Below are 18801 nucleotides of genomic sequence, written 5' to 3'. Positions count from 1 at the left end.
GTAGCAGAGGATATACAAGACGTAAAGGAAAAATGGTTTTGGAGGGTGGCTACGGAAGGTGTACAAGTGAGAATTCATAAAAAGTCCTTGAGGATTCTATGAAGACTCTGGAGTTCTGCTTTGCCACCGCAATTAGTACCGGGGTCGTGGAGTCGGGCTTAGTGGAGTGGCTATTCCAAAAGTGCAAGAGAATAGAGGAAGAGGACATAGTTGTAAAGAGAATACTGGAGGATATCATGCTTATTTTGCAGGGATGCAAAGAACGTGCGGAAGCCATATCTGCAGCCTGCAATGCAGATAGAAAAGGGGTAGTAAGAAACATCCAGAAATGGGAGGACTGGTCGGTATTTGGCTGGGAGGAGCATTGGTATCAGTTTTGGAATATTCCGTTGGAATTTTGGATGGATGATCTTTTCAAGGAAATTAGAGTTTTTATTGGCTCTGTAATAACGGTAGACAGTCGAACAGATAACAGTGAGGAATTACATTTCACATGGCTAAAAATTCGAAGGAGGAAGTAGATTTCACACCCCCAAACGATCACTTTGAGGGCGGAGGATGTTAAGATCCGGATTTTGGTGCTACAAGAGTTGGAGGAGCAGCACAAGAAAGATGGGGCAAAGGGAAGATTTTTGTCAATGGCGGAGGAGAGTTCTGATTAAGGTGTCTGCCCGTCATGCTCCCGTGAAATACTGCCGGCAGAGACGTTTTGCAGTTGCTCTCCCATTGGCAGAGAAAAAGAAATAGCAACCTTTCGGTTGAAGTCTCCGTCGTGCGGTACAGAAGAAGCTTCAAAAGAGGTGTGTCAATCGATGCAATGAAGTTGCTGCTCGAGACGCATCAGAAAAATCGAAGATGCTGACACGTGGCGAGGTGGCAGGCGTAGCTTTTAATTCAAGTGGTGGAAACAAAGGTCTCCAACTCGACCTGAGTATTCAAATGGACCTTCGTGCCCATGTGGATGACAGTTCTCTCGCCATTTAGAGACTCATCTGAGCAACGTCTTAAGTGATGGCACATGCATTGTACCCAACGATTTACAAGGCAGTTTTGGGGCATTTCGTCCGCAAAAATCAACTGAACACAGGAAGGATACTCCCTTGACGGCAGAGCTAGGGCAAAATCAGTTTCTTCAAGGGCAAGCAATCATGACGCTCTCCTCGAGCATCCCAAGGAGCGTTATTTCGTTACATAACAAGGAGAAGATAGATCGAAGCAGAGAAGCCTGCGCAACAGAGTCAACGGGGGCATACTTTCAGCAGTTAGCGTCAGGGAGTGAGGTTGTGGGTTGACAGGCTATGGCAGAAAAATCCCAGATGGTGCCCTACGTAGAGAAGTAGAAGTAAATGGGACCTACCTTGGTATGTAGGTGAGGACATCAATGTTGTTAGATTTCTACATGAGAAATCAAACGGGGGTCGGATCACCCAAAGAATGAAAAAAAATAAAATAAAATTGAATGGATCCTAAAAAATGAGATGGTGGATTTACCTATGGGAGAAGTTAAGTTTACATGGTCAAACAGACAAGCTAACCCGATTAAATCCAAGCTAGATAGATTCCTAAATCTCCTCGGAACGGTCAAAAAAATTTCTGAATGAATCCTGAAAAATGAGATGGTGGATTTACCTATGGGGGAAGTTTACATGGTCAAACGGACAAGCTAACCCAATCAAATCCAAGCTAGATAGATTACTAATCTCCTTAGAATGGGCCAAAAGTTTTCCGTTGATTCACCAAAGAGGGTTATCTAAGCCTATTTCCGATCACTGTCCAATTTTATTGGAGTTGGATGAGGAAGATCGGGGTCCGCATCCTTTTAGATTTGAGCTTGCTTGGCTAGAGATTGAAGGTTTTGCGGGGAAGGTAGTAGATTGGTGGTCATCTTTTTTCGGTGCAAGGAGGCGAAGGTTTTTCTCTATTTCAGAAATTAAAGACACTGAAAAAGGAAACGTGTGTGTGAAAAAAAAGAGCATTTGCAAGGTTGGGAGGAGGAGACTTCACAGTTCATTAGATACAAAGGTTGGATTCGAAAGAAGAGGTGGAGGAATTGTCAAAAGAGGAGAGCGTAGCGCGAGGTAGTCGTGTGAAATATAATGCGAGATTGAAGGAAGAAATCAAATGGCGCCAAAGATCGAGAGCAACTTGGCTGAAAGAGGGGGATAAAAATATCAAAATTTTCCACGGCATCGCTAGTGCTAGAGTGCAGGTAAACAAAATCAAATCATTAGTGGTGGAAGGAGAAAGAATAAAGGACAATGCAAAGATATGTGTATCTATAGTCAATTTCTATTAAATCTTATTATTGTCTAAGGACTTTTCGCGCGAGTCAGTGTTTGATAACCTGCAATTCGACTTCTTTTCCTTAAAAGCGGAGCAAGCATTGGAACAAGAATTCTCAAAGGAAGAAATTAAGAAAACGGTGTCAGAAGGCAGCGTAAAGCCCCTGAGCCGGATGGTTTTCTAATATTGTTTTATCATAAATTTTGGAAGGTGGTCAGGGGGGATATTATAGGCTTCATGAAGGAATTTTACAAAAAAGGTACAATAGCAACGGAGTTAGGAGCCACCTTCATAGCCATCATCCCTAAAAGGAATGGTGTTGAATGTCTTAGAGACTTCCGTCCTATTAGTTTGCTCGGTGGCCCTTATAAGATTCTTGAAAAAGTTTTGGCATCCAGATTCAGAGCGGTATTGAGTCAAGTAATATCGGTCTCTCAAGGGGCTTTTTGTGGATGGCAGGCAGATAGTCGATAGTTCTTTGTTGGCTAACAAATGTATCGAATCATGCAATAGATGAGGAGACAAAGGTATTGTTGTTAAGTTAGATATTGAGAAGGCATGTGACCATGTGGCTTTCCTGAACTACATGTTGGGCAGGTAGGGCTGTGGAGTGAAATGGCGCTCTTGAATACTAAAGCGTGTGAGATCGGTCAAATTCTCTAGTCTGGTTAACAGATCGCTGAACGGTTTCTTCTCAGTTTCGAGAGGCCTTCGACAAGGTGATCCTCTATCTCCATACTTATTTATGACAGTTATCGAGACATTTAGCAGATTAATTGAGAAATGGACATAGGTTATGATGTAGGACCAATACATGATCTCAGATAATGTGAGATATCAATCAGCAAAATTCAATTAATTAATGAAAATCACAAAGCTTGCTACCATCACATCACAAATATCAAAATTCTAAAAGGAGATCATGCATAGTTTAAGCCTAGGGTGCCTAACATCATCCTACAAGAAACTAGGATCTAATGGATGTAGAAACATCCAAATAGCATAGGGTTAAGCCTAATTTAAAAAGGAACGTCTATTACTACCTAGGGTGAGATTAGTGTTTAGGAAAATTAGGGAAAACTTGAAATTAGGGTTGATGGAGTAAATTGGGTAAAGGGGTTAAAAGGTTTAGGTATTAGGTATTAGGATAAGGGAATTCGGATTTTGGATGTGGGGAATGTAGGGATTTGGGTTTTAATTGAGGGTTTTGAATATCTAAAGTTGGGTAATTTGGGAAAATTGGAAGATTTGGGATTTTTTAGGTTTAGGGTTAGGGTTTAGATAAGAGAATGTACGGTTTTGTTGTATGGGTAGTGGAAAGCCAAAGGGACAAGGGTTGGAACCGTATGGCCAGCCCTATGGGTTCACACAGTTGGCCGTACGGTCACATGTGTGGGCTAAGTAGGGTTGGGTTTTGGTTTTTTATGGTTCGGCTTGTCAAGAATGATATAAAGGAGGAGAATCAAAAGGTTGTTGATGGATTTGGAGAAAGGGGGAAGAAGAAAAGAAGAAACTTGAAGAAAATACATCGATTGTTGATGAAGAGATGTGAATGTCGAGATAGATGGAAGCCTCGCACTTCCGTTGATGAAAATAGGCCTCGCACCGATCTTCCTTCCAATTCACATGAAAGACATCCTCACATCACATGAAGATTAGGGAGAAAACAAGAGAGAGTTATCTTCTCTTTTTCTTTTTTTTTTCACAAAAACAAGCAATGAGGAGGTCACATGCACCCCCCTCTCTTTATATAGCCTCAAGACTTTTCCAAACTTGCAAATTAAACCTTGTTTAATGACTTTTGACCAAAATAATCCTAGTCTAATGAAAAATCAAATAAAATCACTCATAAGGTGTCCGAAGCATAAATCAATCATAAACTAAATCCTAAAACATAATTATGTCCTATGATGACGAGAATGGTCTACGATCAACAGCCCGATCGTCACGTCCCTCAAATCCAACGGTCCAAATCACTCCCTAAAGCAACCCATGTGCATCTTCCCAGTGTGGGGTCTTCCAGATGCTTGCACATGCACAGGGGGTCTTCAACATGAACATGAGTACTCGTCTAGCCATAGACAAATCGGTGCGGCCCGTCTCCTCTGATACGTACACAAAGGTGTACGTGATATAATGTCCTCATCAGGTTGGCTTGGTGGAAGGCTTTGGGGTGGATAACTCGGAGTTCCAGATTTCACACCACCAATATGCGGATGACACATTGATCTTCTGCAAGGCAAACGAGTGGCACATACAAAACTTGCGGTCGATTATACTTTGCTTCATGGCAATGCCGAGTATAAAGGTTAACATCATCAAAAGTGAGATTTTAGGGGTCGGTTTATCAAAAGAAGAAATTCAGAAGTTCGCGTTGATCTTCGGGTGCAGGGGAGGGTTCCTTTCCGCCTACTTATCTAGGGCTTCCGTTGTGTATTGGAAGACCAACAATGGTTATGTGGGATAAAGTGATTGACCGATGCGAGTGGAAGATTTCTAAATGGCATTCTAAATATCTATCCCTAGGTGGGAGAAGTACCCTGATCAAAATGTCAATGTCGAATCTTCCAGTACCAAATCAATGCTCAATAGTTTGGAGAAAGTAAGGTGGGACTTTCTATGGGGAGATGCGAAAGAGAAGCATAAATTTCATCTTTTGAAATGGGATCAGGTGTGTAAACCAGTTGGTCAAGGAGCATGCCTTAGGACTTTAGGGAAGATGAATCTTGCATTGTTAGGGAAATGGGTGTGAAGGTTCGGCGTAGAATCGGGAGCTAGGTGGAGAGAGATGTTGGGTAGGAAATATGGGGTGGATAAAATCGGGTGGTGGACCAAATCTCCCTTTGCTATAGGTTTTAGTTTGAGGGATGGTAAAAATATTAGATTTTGGGAGGATAAATGGGGGGGAGATATCAAATTGAGCGACATGTTCCCAAGTTTAGCAAGGATAACGAGGGAGGAAGGTTTAAAAGTAGCTTCTTGCTTTTCCATGAGGGGAGAGGATGTGGTGTGGGCTCCCTGTGTAGAAGGGATCCTGACGATGAAGAGTTTGAGGATTTTGTTCATCTTCTTGAGATGCTAGCCAAGGAGTCTCCACTAATTGCAAGCATGGATTGGACTCCCTTAGACGGTTAAAAGATAAATCAAGAAATTTCTTGGATAAGTCTTTCTATTGAATGTTAAGTGGTCGTGTTGCAAGCAAAGGGGTATGTCCAACTAAGTTTTGATGGGGACATCTCGCGCACATGCGCACGCATGCCACCCCACCTACGCACGTACGCACGGAGTAGGAGGGTCCCACCGTCAATTTGGCTCGACGACGACGTTCGGGGAGGGCCTCCTAGCTAGAAGACGAAGTTTTGTTCAAAAAGTGGACCCGATAGTCAAGAAAAGTCCACCATGGGATCTCATGATCGTGAGCCACTAGTCGGATTGATTTCATATTTTAGGTTTTGCTTATTGTTATTATTTAGAACATCATGAACGCTTTAGATTTCTTTGTTTGATTTTTATTTTAGTTTACTTCATCACCAAGTAATAGGTTGCGCACATGGCGCGAATTTAGGGGTATAGGATTTTCCCTATAAATAGGCACCCCTTGCAGTTCTTTTAATTCATTTAAGCTTAATAAAAATTCCTACTTTATTTTTCTGCTCTCTTAGTGAGTTGTGGAAGAATTTAAATGTGGGTGCGAAGCCCTCCCTTTTTAAAGGGCTAACTACGTGGTATGAAGCCACATCTATCCCCATCCCTATATCTCATCTTTTGTCATCATTATTGCTTTGAATTTCCCAGCTTTCACAGCTATTCATTCCCCTACAGCCAATTTTCAGAATCTGGACCTGTAGGAAGGTTGAAACTTTGGCGGAGCACTACGCCTCGACCTTACGTCGGATCGTCATCAAACTTGGAGGGATTGGAGGTCTCCCCTGGCCGACTAAGGCTTAGGTGTCAATTTGGGAAGGCGGACTTCCATCACACGTGCGGCCAGCCCACCTGTGCACGTGCGTCAGCCCCGGGTCATTGTCTGCACGCGGGACCTTTCTCTGGGTCAGGTTTTCCTCTTGTTTTTCTCTTTTCATTCCTATTTCATAAACTCTAACCCTAGCTTGCATTAGCCCCAATTTATTTGCCCCCATTTTCTCACCCTAGGATTTCTTGAATTGAACTTGGGAAATCCCTTGGATTAGGGTTTGATTACTATGTATGTGTGGATGATTATTTCTTATCTTTGAGCATCGTTTGGTTCATAAATTTTACTGATCTGGCCCTATCATGGGTAGGCCTGGACCCGCATAGATTCTCCTTAATTGAGTGTTTGGACTTTTTGTGTGGGATGTGGAATTTGTGTAATTGTTTCTGAACTAACGTGATCTTAAGCCTGAAATCTCACACATCATATTTAAATTTCATGTCCTGCATCAAGTTTGTATGGGGATATGGTGCTCCATTAAAGGTGGCAGCTTTTACTTGGCTAGTGGGGGAGAAACAAGTTGCTAACTGTGGACAACCTTTGCAAAAGGAATTTCTTTCTTCCGAACGTTTGTCTATTTTGTTTCCAAAATGCCAAATCTGTTGATCACCTCTCATCCACTGCTCTTTCGCAAGACAAGGATGGAATGACTTTTTTCGGCTTTTTGGAGTGGTGTGGGTACTTCCATGTTCAATAGATTCCTTTCTTTTAGCATGGCACGGAGGGGGAACGGGGAAAAGGATGTCAACAATCTGGAGGTTGAGTATGCTAGCATGGCTATGGGGTCTATGGCGAGAGAGAAATGATTGATGTTTCAAAAACCGAAAAGGGAAAGCCATAGACGTGTTCAATAGGGCTAAAGGTGAGGTTATGGAATGGGCTTTGGCTTTGAATCTCTTGAGCCACTTCCCAGTTTCATGGTAGTCGTCGTAAATATGTTGTTTACATGTATTTTTGGCTGCGGCCTTTTTATTAATGATATTGTTAGTGTTCAATAAAAAAAATCATTGACCCCCTCCATGGATGGACAATGCCCCAAAAATCCTCTAGACAATCTCAATTCTTAACCCTCTGACTGGCACCACTGAATAACGATTAGAAAACCCTCCACATTCAATGGACAAATCCAAAGATTCAGTGGATAGGATATCCCAATCTGGTTTTTTGGGGCTTGGTGCATCATCCATGATGGACCCATCAAATCAGTGGTCAAGAGTGTTTGTACCACCGAACCAGGGGCCCCACTAGTACAGCTTAAGGCCAGATGATACTGGTGTTGAGGACAATAATATAACTCCCCTTCCAAGAATTGGGTCGATCAAACCAAATAATTAGAAATGAACAATTTACACAATTGCCACAATTCCTCTTTGAAGAAGAAATGCATTACTAAACCTTAGCAGTGACCAATTTACACTACTGGCATATTCAAAAATCAAGTATAGATCAGAAAAAACAAGGTTTCTCACCCTTATGTCAAGACCTTCCAATCTGCTCCTCCATATTTTACCTCTATCGCAAACAAAGTAGAGTAAGCAACTTAGAGCAGATGCCCAGACTCTTTCTTCTCTTTCTTCCGTCTGTGAAAGGTTTGAAGGATATTACAAAGACAGATAAATACGTCTGAGAAACCCAACAAAATGCAACAGCAGAAGCAAAATCAGCATGTTGTTATAAGCAAAGAACATTAAGAAACTATTATACATTCTAGATGAACCAACATGACAAACACCTCTCTTCAAAGTGAAAAAACTCAATGTCAGCAATTTTTGGCACCTTGATTTCATTGAAAATTTGGGGGTTTTTATCTGTTAATCCGGCAGGGATATCCAATCATCGTAGTCATCATCACTGCCATAGCCTTGTCCCAACTATTTAGGGACTGCTTTACAGAATGTGTTACACTGAGCAATCCCATCTAAGGCCCTATCCTCTGGAAGTTAATGAGCTCTCATATTCTCATCCCTAAGGAAGGGGCCTCGAGACCGGTCCCATGTATCAGTTATCACTATCCATTACCTTCATGGATAGCTGATTTTGCCTTTATTGATACAAAGTGTTAAGAAAAGTATAAAAACCATGATTCCCAGAAATTCACAAAATGACACAGTAATATCACGATATTTACAATCATAATGATAATTGAACATTCATTAAATTTTAGCAATATTTCCATTTTTATAATATCATGTTTTCCAAAATTATTGCCAATATTGTCACTATGCTCTCCTAAAAGTAACTATAACTGAACTGGACTGGCAAGGCCCTCCTCCGTCTTTGGCCTGAGCCTTGAGGCCAGTGGATTGGTCCTTGAGGCCTAATAATAAGCGGGTCAAACCAGGTCTTGAATCTGCCTAGAGTCTGGATAGATTGGTCTGGTCCAGCTGAATTAAAACTTTTGGGTTGAGTACTTGCTAGTAGACTGGGCCTGGGCCAAGCCCAGTTACATAGATCGTGGGTTTGAGTTGGGCTTGGAATCAGGCCGTTAGCTCATGGGATGGCCATGGACACACTTTTGCCTACTCCAGCTACAACCCTATAAAACACTAACCAGTCTTTAAAACAACTGGAAACATTAGAAGAACAAAGTTTGCTCAAGAATTTTCTTAAGAAAGGAACCCAACATAGCATGAATCAGGCCTTGCCTTGTGCATGATTCCAGAATCTTTGATACTAACTTTTAGCACCCATGCATGTAGCAATTTGAAGGTCATATATGATATAACCAAGATAACTGTACTCCACTCTCCCTGTCCACAAAAGCACCCATGCATATTGTAATTTGCACGTGATGGTCCCCAGCTCAGTAAAGGATAGCCAACATTAGATGGGTAGTTGTCCATCAAACTTCAGTCAAGCTTCTTGAATCTGGAATGATTGGCGAAACAGAATACGTAAAGCCATCATAGCCCTGTCCTAGGTTTCAGATCAAACCCACAGACAATTTAGTTGTTTTTTCTCCTTTTACAAAGTCATTGCATTCATGAGATCACATTAAGCAACATTGGAAATGTTTTTATAACAGGGCCAGCTAACAAGGAAACAGAGATGAAGTCCAGTCCAACAATAAAATCAGTTCCTAGACATGGAAAACCACCCTTCTATGAATAATTACAAAAATGATCTTTCTGAAGAACACTGAGAGCAGCCATACAAACCTCCCATTCTCATGCCTTTGATTAGAAAACCTAAATGATACATTCACCCTAAAAATCCCAAACACCTAACTTAGACATATCAGCCATCTAAATTGGCAAGGGAAACTTCGGACAAACCCAAATTAAAAACAAGAACCTTAAGTTCTCTCCCATCCATTAGAGAAATTTGCCAGTCCCACAACCAGCCTCCCTGTAGGATCTTGCTTAAAACTATAAACAGAGGCATCCTGCTCTATTGAAACGGTCTCCCTCCTAACTGGTCTCAAATCCCAACCTCTAGCTCACTTAGCAACCCAAAACCTCTGAGAATGACAAAAAGTTCTTGCATAAATCCTAGAGAAGACAACGATGGAAGTTGGAAGAAGGGGTTCAAAGTGAGAAGAAGAGAAGTAAACTCTGGCGCACAAAAATTATGGAGCCAACCTATACCTAGGCTAGATATCAGGCCAGAGTTGAGTGCTTTGTCTACTCTTCTCCTCCTTTTACCTTTAAAGGATCAAAGCTCCGGAGAAGAGCTTCTGGAGAACTGCCATACTGAGCATGACCTGCTGGAGATTTTGAGCAGCAGTTATACACATCTCTTTCCCTGTATTTCACTGTCGCCTGCTCTTTCAGTGTTCTTTGTTTCAATTCCTTCTCAATTAGCTTAGAAATTCACCTTGATAAGCTGCCGAATTTCCACTTCTTAATTTTCCAAGCAAACCAACACCATCAAGAAATAGTAACCATGTACTAAAAGGGGGAAGGGATACCAACACCTTCAAATCTCCATAACCAAGGTTCATATCTAGAGTTAAGTCTTTTTGAACCCTTGGTTCTGAATCCTTGAAAATCACAGACCCTTCTTTAATTTTTCTTTCTTTTTTTTCCCTTTTCTTTCTTTCTTTTTTTTCCCACCTCTTTAAGGATCCCATGACGTCATGCAGCTTACAATCTCTCTACATGTAAAAGAAGTGAAGAAATTATTCTAGAAAAATGTAAAAGAACCTATCCCCAAATTCATTTGAATGATTCAACAACCTTCTTTTGCCAGTTTAGAGATCTCACATTGCAATCAACTTTTTGACTATCTACAATAAAAATAAAAAACTCAAGATGCAGACATTATGACTTACATGGTTGACAATATAGAAGGACCAACTGTTCAAAAAAAAAAAAAAAAAGCACCAGATCACTTAAATAGAAGATGCAGTAGTATGCTTAGTAAAACAATTCCAAATGTAGTAGAATACACCTAAGCACATAAATATAGACCAATGTTTAGCAAACGAACTTAGATGGGAACTGTTGAGTAAGATTATTATTTATTTATTTATTTTTATTTTTATTTTTTTTATTATTATTATTATTTTTTTTTTGGTGGGGGGGGGGGGGGGTGTGGAACATTAGGAAGATGCACCAAAGCAAGCAAAATAAAACCATATAAATCGTTCCCTTAAAAAAGAACTAAATGTGCATCACCAACTAAAATAAAGATTTCACATAGTAATGATCTTCTCTTTTTGCTATAGAAACTAATAAATAATGGTGATGAATGATGATAATAATAATAATAATACTAATAATAATAATTCCTAAATTCTATGATATTAGAGAAAGAGGAGAGAAATGAAAGATAAAAAATGATGGAGAATGAGAGGATGCATTATCCCTACCACAATGGCTCATTTACAATAACAATTAATTACAAGAGATAAGAACACCATCAATGAGAATAAAATCCTCCCGGTATGTTCCTTCATAGGAACAAACCATGATTCTTTAGAACTTCTAACACAGACAAAAGACTGGAGGCAGCATGATGATGAAGATGACGGGGTAATTAACTAACCCACAAGACCACTCCAGTACCATGTTAACATGTGATATTGGAGAAATAGAAGAAAGCAATGAAAGATATAGAATGACGAAGAATGAAATGATGCATTATCTCTGTTATAATGGCCTATACATAATAATAGTTGGTTACAAGAGACGAGAACACTGTAAATGAGAATCAAAGATAAAAACACAATTTAATAAGAATAAAATCATCCCAATATGGTGCTTCGTAGGAACATACAGAAACATGGCTCTTTAGAACTTCCAACAATAATAATAGTAATAACAATAATTAATAAGGTTGTGTTTGGGACTTGATGACCTATGGTCTAACTGAAGTTATGGCCCCTGATAGAGTGGAATGGCAGAACAGGATTCATGTAGGCTGTAGCTGACCACAATTAGTTGGGATAAGGCATAGATGATGATGAATAAGGTTGTGTTTCATATACTGTTGAATTGAATTGCTGTCGTTGGTCAATAAGGTGGCACTGACCAAATTTCAACTACCTTCCCAAGTATTCAAATTGAGGGCCTGGACTCCAACTTGCAGTTATGTTACTTTCAAGTTAGATTTCGAAGTCGTGTAACTGCCAATTGAAGACTACTTCCTCATTATGAATACTAAGGAAGGTTGCAGCTGTTTCCTTCACGAGAACTAATTCTTGTGCGAATCAATTCAATATTGCATCAAGAAGCTGAAGATGCAGACATCAGAGTAGGCTTTGCCATGCATTTTGCAAGCCAATGGTTAAACAGGAGCTCAGCAGACATGAGGAATGTTTTTAATACAATGCAGTGGAGCTCGCAAAAAAGAAAATTAGGAATACCTGAACAAGAAGAAGAAGAATCTCATACAGAATGCCCAAAAGCCATGACTCGAAGTTATCAATAGCCGAGGATCGCTTGTCCTTCTTGTCAGGCTCTATATTTTCCTTTGCTATTGTCTCGTTCTCTGCTTCATTGGTAGGATAGGATTCTTGAGAAGATTCCTCCTCTTCTTCAATTGTGGGAGTGTATTCAGGTAACATGGGCTCCAATAATTGGGCATGAACTCCAACGTTTAGAATCAAATCAAAAGCTCGAAGCCTAGAAGCCAATCTTGGTGACTTAAGCATCTCCTGAAAGAGATTAAAAAACATTTGAGAAAATTTGGCTCCATTTATCATAGACAGAAGTTGAGATGTGATCGATACAGCACCTCCAGCATAAAAAGAGTTAGGGGAGCAGCAGTCCGAGAATCCAAGACATACCTGCAAAAGGAGGGCATGACCACTTAATAAAGCATATGAATAAAGGGGAAAAATTGAACGAATAAAACAATCCATATCTACGTTATCCTTTTTTCGTGCTACTCTATAATGACTATGGATTAAGTTCAGATGTTAATTTCAAGTGGAGAGAATCAAGTTTTTCCATACTGGTTGTAATCTATCAAGTCAGATAACAATAATTCATCATCTGCCTTAAACTGAAAAATATTGAAAGGATGAAATCCTGCACTCCAAAAATTAGTCCTGAGGGTATGATCTCCAGTGTTTCATAACTGAAGCGCCACAGTCCTTCATTGAGAAGATTACAGCAAGCACATAATGATATTGGATTTTTCTTCTCATCCAACATCCAAGAGATAGCTTTGCCAATCAAGCTGTAAGAAACACAATGTGGATGCTTCAGGAAGAAATTTGAGTTGCAGCAGACCAATGAGACTTGGACATGGACATGTTTGTCAGTTCCATACACTGACATGACATATATGTATTTTAGTATAAAACTGCACTGCAATTGAGCACAAGTTGGGAAAAAAAAAAAGCCAAAGGGATTCTATACACAAATACATTATGTGAAACCAGCATATATATGGGAAAAGATTATGCAACAGAGAACTCTAGGAAGTAATTACAAAATGGAAGAAGATCATCTTAATAAGCCATAAATCTGGTCAACATACATGTCAATTACAAGCTTGATAAGGACACTGACTGCAACATCCATGGAAGGCTTTCCACTGCGGTTAGTTAATCTGGATGACATTGTCATAAGATTCGCATTCGGTGAAGAGGTCTCTGAGCAAACTGCAGCTATAACCTCGTAGACTTCACCAGGATTTAACCGCAACGGTTGCTGTTCACTGTCCACAGTAAGGCATTGATAAGAGAGATATCTTAACTCTTTTTTATAGAATAGCACTCCAAAATTTGCCTACATCAATTTACAAGTGACACAAGTGTAGATTTTAGTTCTTAATGATTAATGATCAATTCTATTTAACAATATATATATATATATATATATACATAAAAGGTTATGATAAGACAACTCAAGAAGCGGAAGAATTTCAGACTCTCACATCACTTGATTGTTGTTAAGTCTCTAATATATATATATTACACACACACACACACACACACACACACACACACACACACACACACATGACAGACCTCAATACTTGAAATCAGCACACAGAATGGAGAAAGCTTTACATCAGATACCTGTAATGCCGGTACTGGAAAAGAGGGTGAGCACGGGGACGGAATGTGTTTACAGGAACATCCTCCCTGGGAAAAGAAATTCAATCGTCAAAATCATAGCAAGAAACTCTCCACTGACATAAAATCAAACAGCATCCATAATACAATTCTATATTGCTATAAGGTTTCAAGTAAGACAATAATCAAGCAAATAATGCTTAAATAGCAATGTGCATCCCACATAAAATTAGGGCTAATGCTATCCGCAGTTACACCCTGCATTTTTGCTGCATGCACCCCTATTTTTCTACTCATGGTGCTAGAATAGTACCAAAAGAACTATTCAGGCACCAAAAGTAGAACGAAAAGGCATATACAGCCAAAATGAGGGTGTCCATAATAGATTCTGAAATTAATACACTCGTAATATATATATATATATATATATATATATATATATATATATATATAGACACACACACACACACACACACACACACACACACACACACAATGTCCGCACAATTACATTTTTTTTAAGATTCACAAAGCACGATTACATTCTGATTAAATGCATTAGTTTGGGTAAAACTATGCCTAGTTACATTCAGTGCATGGAAACTAAATGTTGGAGCTTCCTCAAGAAGCGATTGCAAATGTCTTTCTTGGGGCCAGGAGGCAACATGGATCCAAATGGAGCAGAGGTTATTGCCCTTAGTGAGGGTCTAAAAATATTATCCAAGTTCCACCAGGATGGTAACGGTTGAAGGCGGCCCAAGACAGCTTTCAGCTGTTATCTTCTCCACATCCAGGAACAACAAGCCATGGAATTTGGTTTCTGTAATGCCCAAGATAAGAGCCCTAGTGCAGGATTTTAATATATCCCTTTCCTGTATTTTTAGCAACCCAAATGGGAAGGCCGAGAGCCTTGCAAACAAGGGAGTGATGAGAGGGTCACTAGCCATCAGCTCTTTTTTATTTTTATTTTTTTTAGAAGTGATGGAAATTTTATTAAAGACTCTCAAGACGCGAAAAAAGAATACACCCCAAAACAAAACAGCAAAAAAGAGAAAAGAGCCCAAGGCCAAACAGCCTATAGCCCCTAGGCGTACATAACCCAATACGAGATGAGATTTTTCATTTTGACAGTGGCCTTCTCTTCAGTTTCCACTACATTTCTAAAACATCTGTCGTTTCTCATCTTCGAAATCACCCAGAAAACTGCCATAATAAGCAATCGCCACTCAGCTTTTCCATGAATACCCTTCCCGCCTCCATGCCATGCCCAAAGCAGATCTTCCACAGACTTCGGCATAACCCAGCCGGTGCACATCGACTCAAAGAAAAACTACCAAACTAGCCATCAGCCCATACTTTCCCTTCATTTAAGTCGTATGCTTCAATGTTTTTTATTAATAAATTTTAGTTATCACTCAGAAAGAATCAAAATAGTGACATCACATTTCATACAGAGCAACAAAAACACATGAAACATGGTATCCACATATAGCAGCCTGGCTCTAACATATAGAAAGACCCTAGTCAGATCTATAAATGCATGAAGAGCTAGGAACTGGAGCGTAGGAGTCTCACGTGTGAAGTAAAGCATTTGTTTCAAAATGCTACAAGTATAAACTGATCATAATAAGGAGCAGGAACACGAATCTGAAGTGTTGTTCAGAGCGAGTGGCACCTGGGAAAAAGTTCATGCAATTCAGACCTGATTGTGGCAGACTAATGTAAAGCACCAGAACCTAGCAACTTGAATTCGGGCGTGTGTGCACTGCAGACAGAATGTTGAGCCTTCATAAACCATGACAATGTGATGCGGATAAGGATACAACGTTTTGGATGAGATATGGGTAAGGATTTGCTCCAAAAATTCTGACTGCTTGTATCCCTCATATCTTTTAAGGATGGAATAAGCTTTCAGAAAAAAAAAAGGAAGCAGACTGAAAATTCAAACACAGCAAGCTACACAATACTCATCTCTTCACGAATTTACTACATTCATACTCATATATCTTTATGATTGATAAACAATGTCTTGAGGCTTTTGAAGCTTACATGTACATGTTTGAGATTTGTGAACCTCATTCATGCATAAGGCATCCCATCTAAACATCACCAAATGAATTCATGTGGTACATGTGAGAGATCCAACCCCTCCATCAGGTGGATCCCATTGTGGAGATGATCTACCCCAAAAATCAGGCTGGTACATCGATCAGGTAGGGACACAATGCTAAGAAGAAATGGACATAGTAGAAAGAACTGGTATAAGCTTTTCAAAGCTTTCCATTTGTTTCTAAAATTGCAGCCCACATGATGAGTGGAGCAGCCTATTTTTGAGCCAGGGTACCTGCACAGTGTGACCCACCTGATGAACAGATTAAGTATCAAACCTGACCACTGATACATGTGCACATAAGTGGGATGCCTTATACATGTCTGTGGGCTTGGCAAACCTTTGAACATTAATATACTACAAGACATATTATGCACTTAATGATTTGAACATGTCAGCATACGGTTAGAACACTATCCACTATCAACCCATATCTCTTGTCCCACTATCGGTATCATAAAGGACATAATGATTGTCAGAGCTTATAAAAGTACAAGAAAATCAGTCCACAACTGCCATTTTTGTCATGTGTGATCACATATGCCATCCAGCATAGTATGCAATGGCCTACTTTTTTGTGCAATAAGTATTCGATCGCATATGCGAGTATGTGATGGCATACTCCATATGCAATCACATATTGTTTTGTTAAATTTTATGTAAATATAATATAAATAATTAATATATAACTTAATTTATAGATGGTCTAATAGTCTCAAACACTAACACTACAATGAAATAGGTAAAAGAACCCAATCCAATCACTTGTAGTAACTAGGCATAGTTTTACCCAGTTTTTAAGATTTTTTTTCAATTTTCCCGTTAAAAAAAAAAAAACTAGAGCAATATGCGATCGCATATGCGAACAGCATATGCTGGTCACATACCATGGCATATGCAATTTGACAACATTGATAACTACAGAAACATTATGGGCAATGTTTCAAATATCGACGATATCAGCCAAAATATCCCCCGATATATCTTGTATCCTACCTGTGCGATACGAAACACATAGGTAGTGTCGATATATCCCACATGTTCGATCCAGTGAGCATTTTCAATTTCCGAACCCTTTTGTGTTGAAATTATGTTAAATCAGTGTCAAATGGTGATAAATCCATTGGTTCTTCATGTTTTGCATGAAAAATCATGGAGTTGGAGCTTCGATTTCGATATCCATTGGTTCTTCGTGTTCTCCATGTTTTTCCGTCAAAGTTTTCCTTCAACCAGCTATCAATTGAGACTAATTTCTAAGTATGTAGGACTAGTTGATGAAATGATCATCACATACACTCTAATTTCGAAATTTGAATGTAGGTGGTCTGATTTGGAAAATTTTGGAGAAATTCAAATTTTCCCCAATGTCTCACAAATTGCTTGCAATGTTGCACTCCAAACATGAAATCGAGCATGTATGAGGGATGATCTACTGATTTGTTAAGTCCTTGTCAATTTTTGGAAAATGAAAAATATTTTTAATTAAAAATTATTAAAATATTAATCTTTTTTCGAAATTTTCCTTCAACCAGCTGTCAATTGAGACTAATTTCGAAGTATTTAGGAATGTTTGATGAAATGATCATCGCATACACTCTAAATGTCATGCATTCAATTTGAATATAGTTGCATTAGTTCGAACAGACAGCGCATAACTTAGGACCTTGTGCAAAGGAAACCTATTATGTGCACTCCTTTTTTGAGATGGCATTATTTAAAAGTGAGTATTAAGGTCTTTTTTTAACAATTCCTGAAGTTTTATTGAAAAAATCAACCATTTTCCCAATGTTTCCCAAAAAGTGCGATAAATTACATGATAAAAACGATATATCCCATGTGATAACCGGTACGTATCTGTATCCAAGGATGCAATAAATAACGCAATACTGATATTTCAAACACTAATTATGGGTATGCAGTACGCCAACAGAGTTTAATTTTTATGACTAGGGAAATTGTAATGCGAGTGTTTAAATGGGGAAAAAGAAAAAAGAAAGAGGAAAGAGGTAAGTCGATATCATGGGTAGGAGGTCATCCACCTTCAACAAACAAAATATTTTTCGTCATTGCCATCTCTCTAACCATTACAACTCCTTAAATAGAGAAACCAACCCAATATAAAGTAACCACAAATCTTTCTTACTTACCCAATCTTCTTTATTTGGATCAAATTAGATCCCAGTCACAAACAAAATAACATAATCAAATCCTAATCATAACCGACTACACTTTCTTTATTTAGATACTATCTTAAGAGAGACAAATATAGGTAGATAGATATAAATATGTTTCCTAAAGGGGAATGTAAAATCCCACTCCCCTTAGACAACCATGTCTTAGTATTGATAATATCGATCGATATTATCGATATCACACAGCACCGATACGATACTAAGCTTTAGTTGGAAAACTTCCCAATATCGCTATATCGGTCGATATATCGCTATGTATTGTAAGGTATCGATATGTATCGTTATGTAACACAATGCATTGCAAGGTATCAACAATACCTTGAAGTGTGCAAGTCCCCCTTACGAAAATATTGGAAAAATCGCCAAAAATTCTACAAATTAAAAATATTAAAAATATAAAAAAATATTAAAAAAATTGTTTTTTTATGAAACTTTTTGCTTTCATTACATTCCTAAGGAAATTTTGACCACCCATTTTCGATTGCTTGGAAAGGAAAGGGGATTTGGCGGTAGAAATCGAGATCAAAGCCTAATATTTTGTATTTATGAGTGCATATTGATCTTAACATCAATCATGCTTATTTATTTTCAAATTTTGATTAATTTTTAAAAATTATAAATAAAAAAAATTTAAGAAAATATTTTTAAATAAATGCACCATATATGTAGGACATATTTAGGTGGTGTTTGGATCGTAAATTACTTTAGATAAGCTACCTATGCCATAAGTAGCTTATCTTGATTTCTACTTGATCGACAGATAAGTATGTTT

At 38.8% G+C, this 18801-nt stretch overlaps 1 protein-coding gene across 5 annotated transcripts in view; it reads right to left on the bottom strand.

The window, feature by feature from the left end:
• Nucleotides 1–18801, bottom strand: part of LOC131252965 (uncharacterized) — a 53209-nt gene that overhangs the window by 18011 nt on the left and 16397 nt on the right. For 3 of the 5 annotated variants that reach the window (XM_058253767.1, XM_058253763.1, XM_058253766.1), the window contains 5 exons: nt 13731–13796; nt 13187–13366; nt 12437–12488; nt 12066–12356; nt 7726–7836 (listed from right to left, as the gene is read on the bottom strand). In XM_058253767.1, the coding sequence (XP_058109750.1) occupies nt 7726–7836; nt 12066–12356; nt 12437–12488; nt 13187–13366; nt 13731–13796 (700 nt within the window). The remainder of the gene's footprint in view (nt 1–7725; nt 7837–12065; nt 12357–12436; nt 12489–13186; nt 13367–13730; nt 13797–18801) is intronic. The other 2 variants (XM_058253764.1, XM_058253765.1) reach the window with 2 other exon arrangements.

The sequence above is a fragment of the Magnolia sinica genome, chromosome 8 (assembly GCF_029962835.1).
Source record: "Magnolia sinica isolate HGM2019 chromosome 8, MsV1, whole genome shotgun sequence".
NCBI lineage: Eukaryota > Viridiplantae > Streptophyta > Magnoliopsida > Magnoliales > Magnoliaceae > Magnolia > Magnolia sinica.
This window is presented reverse-complemented; position numbering and strand designations above follow the sequence as displayed.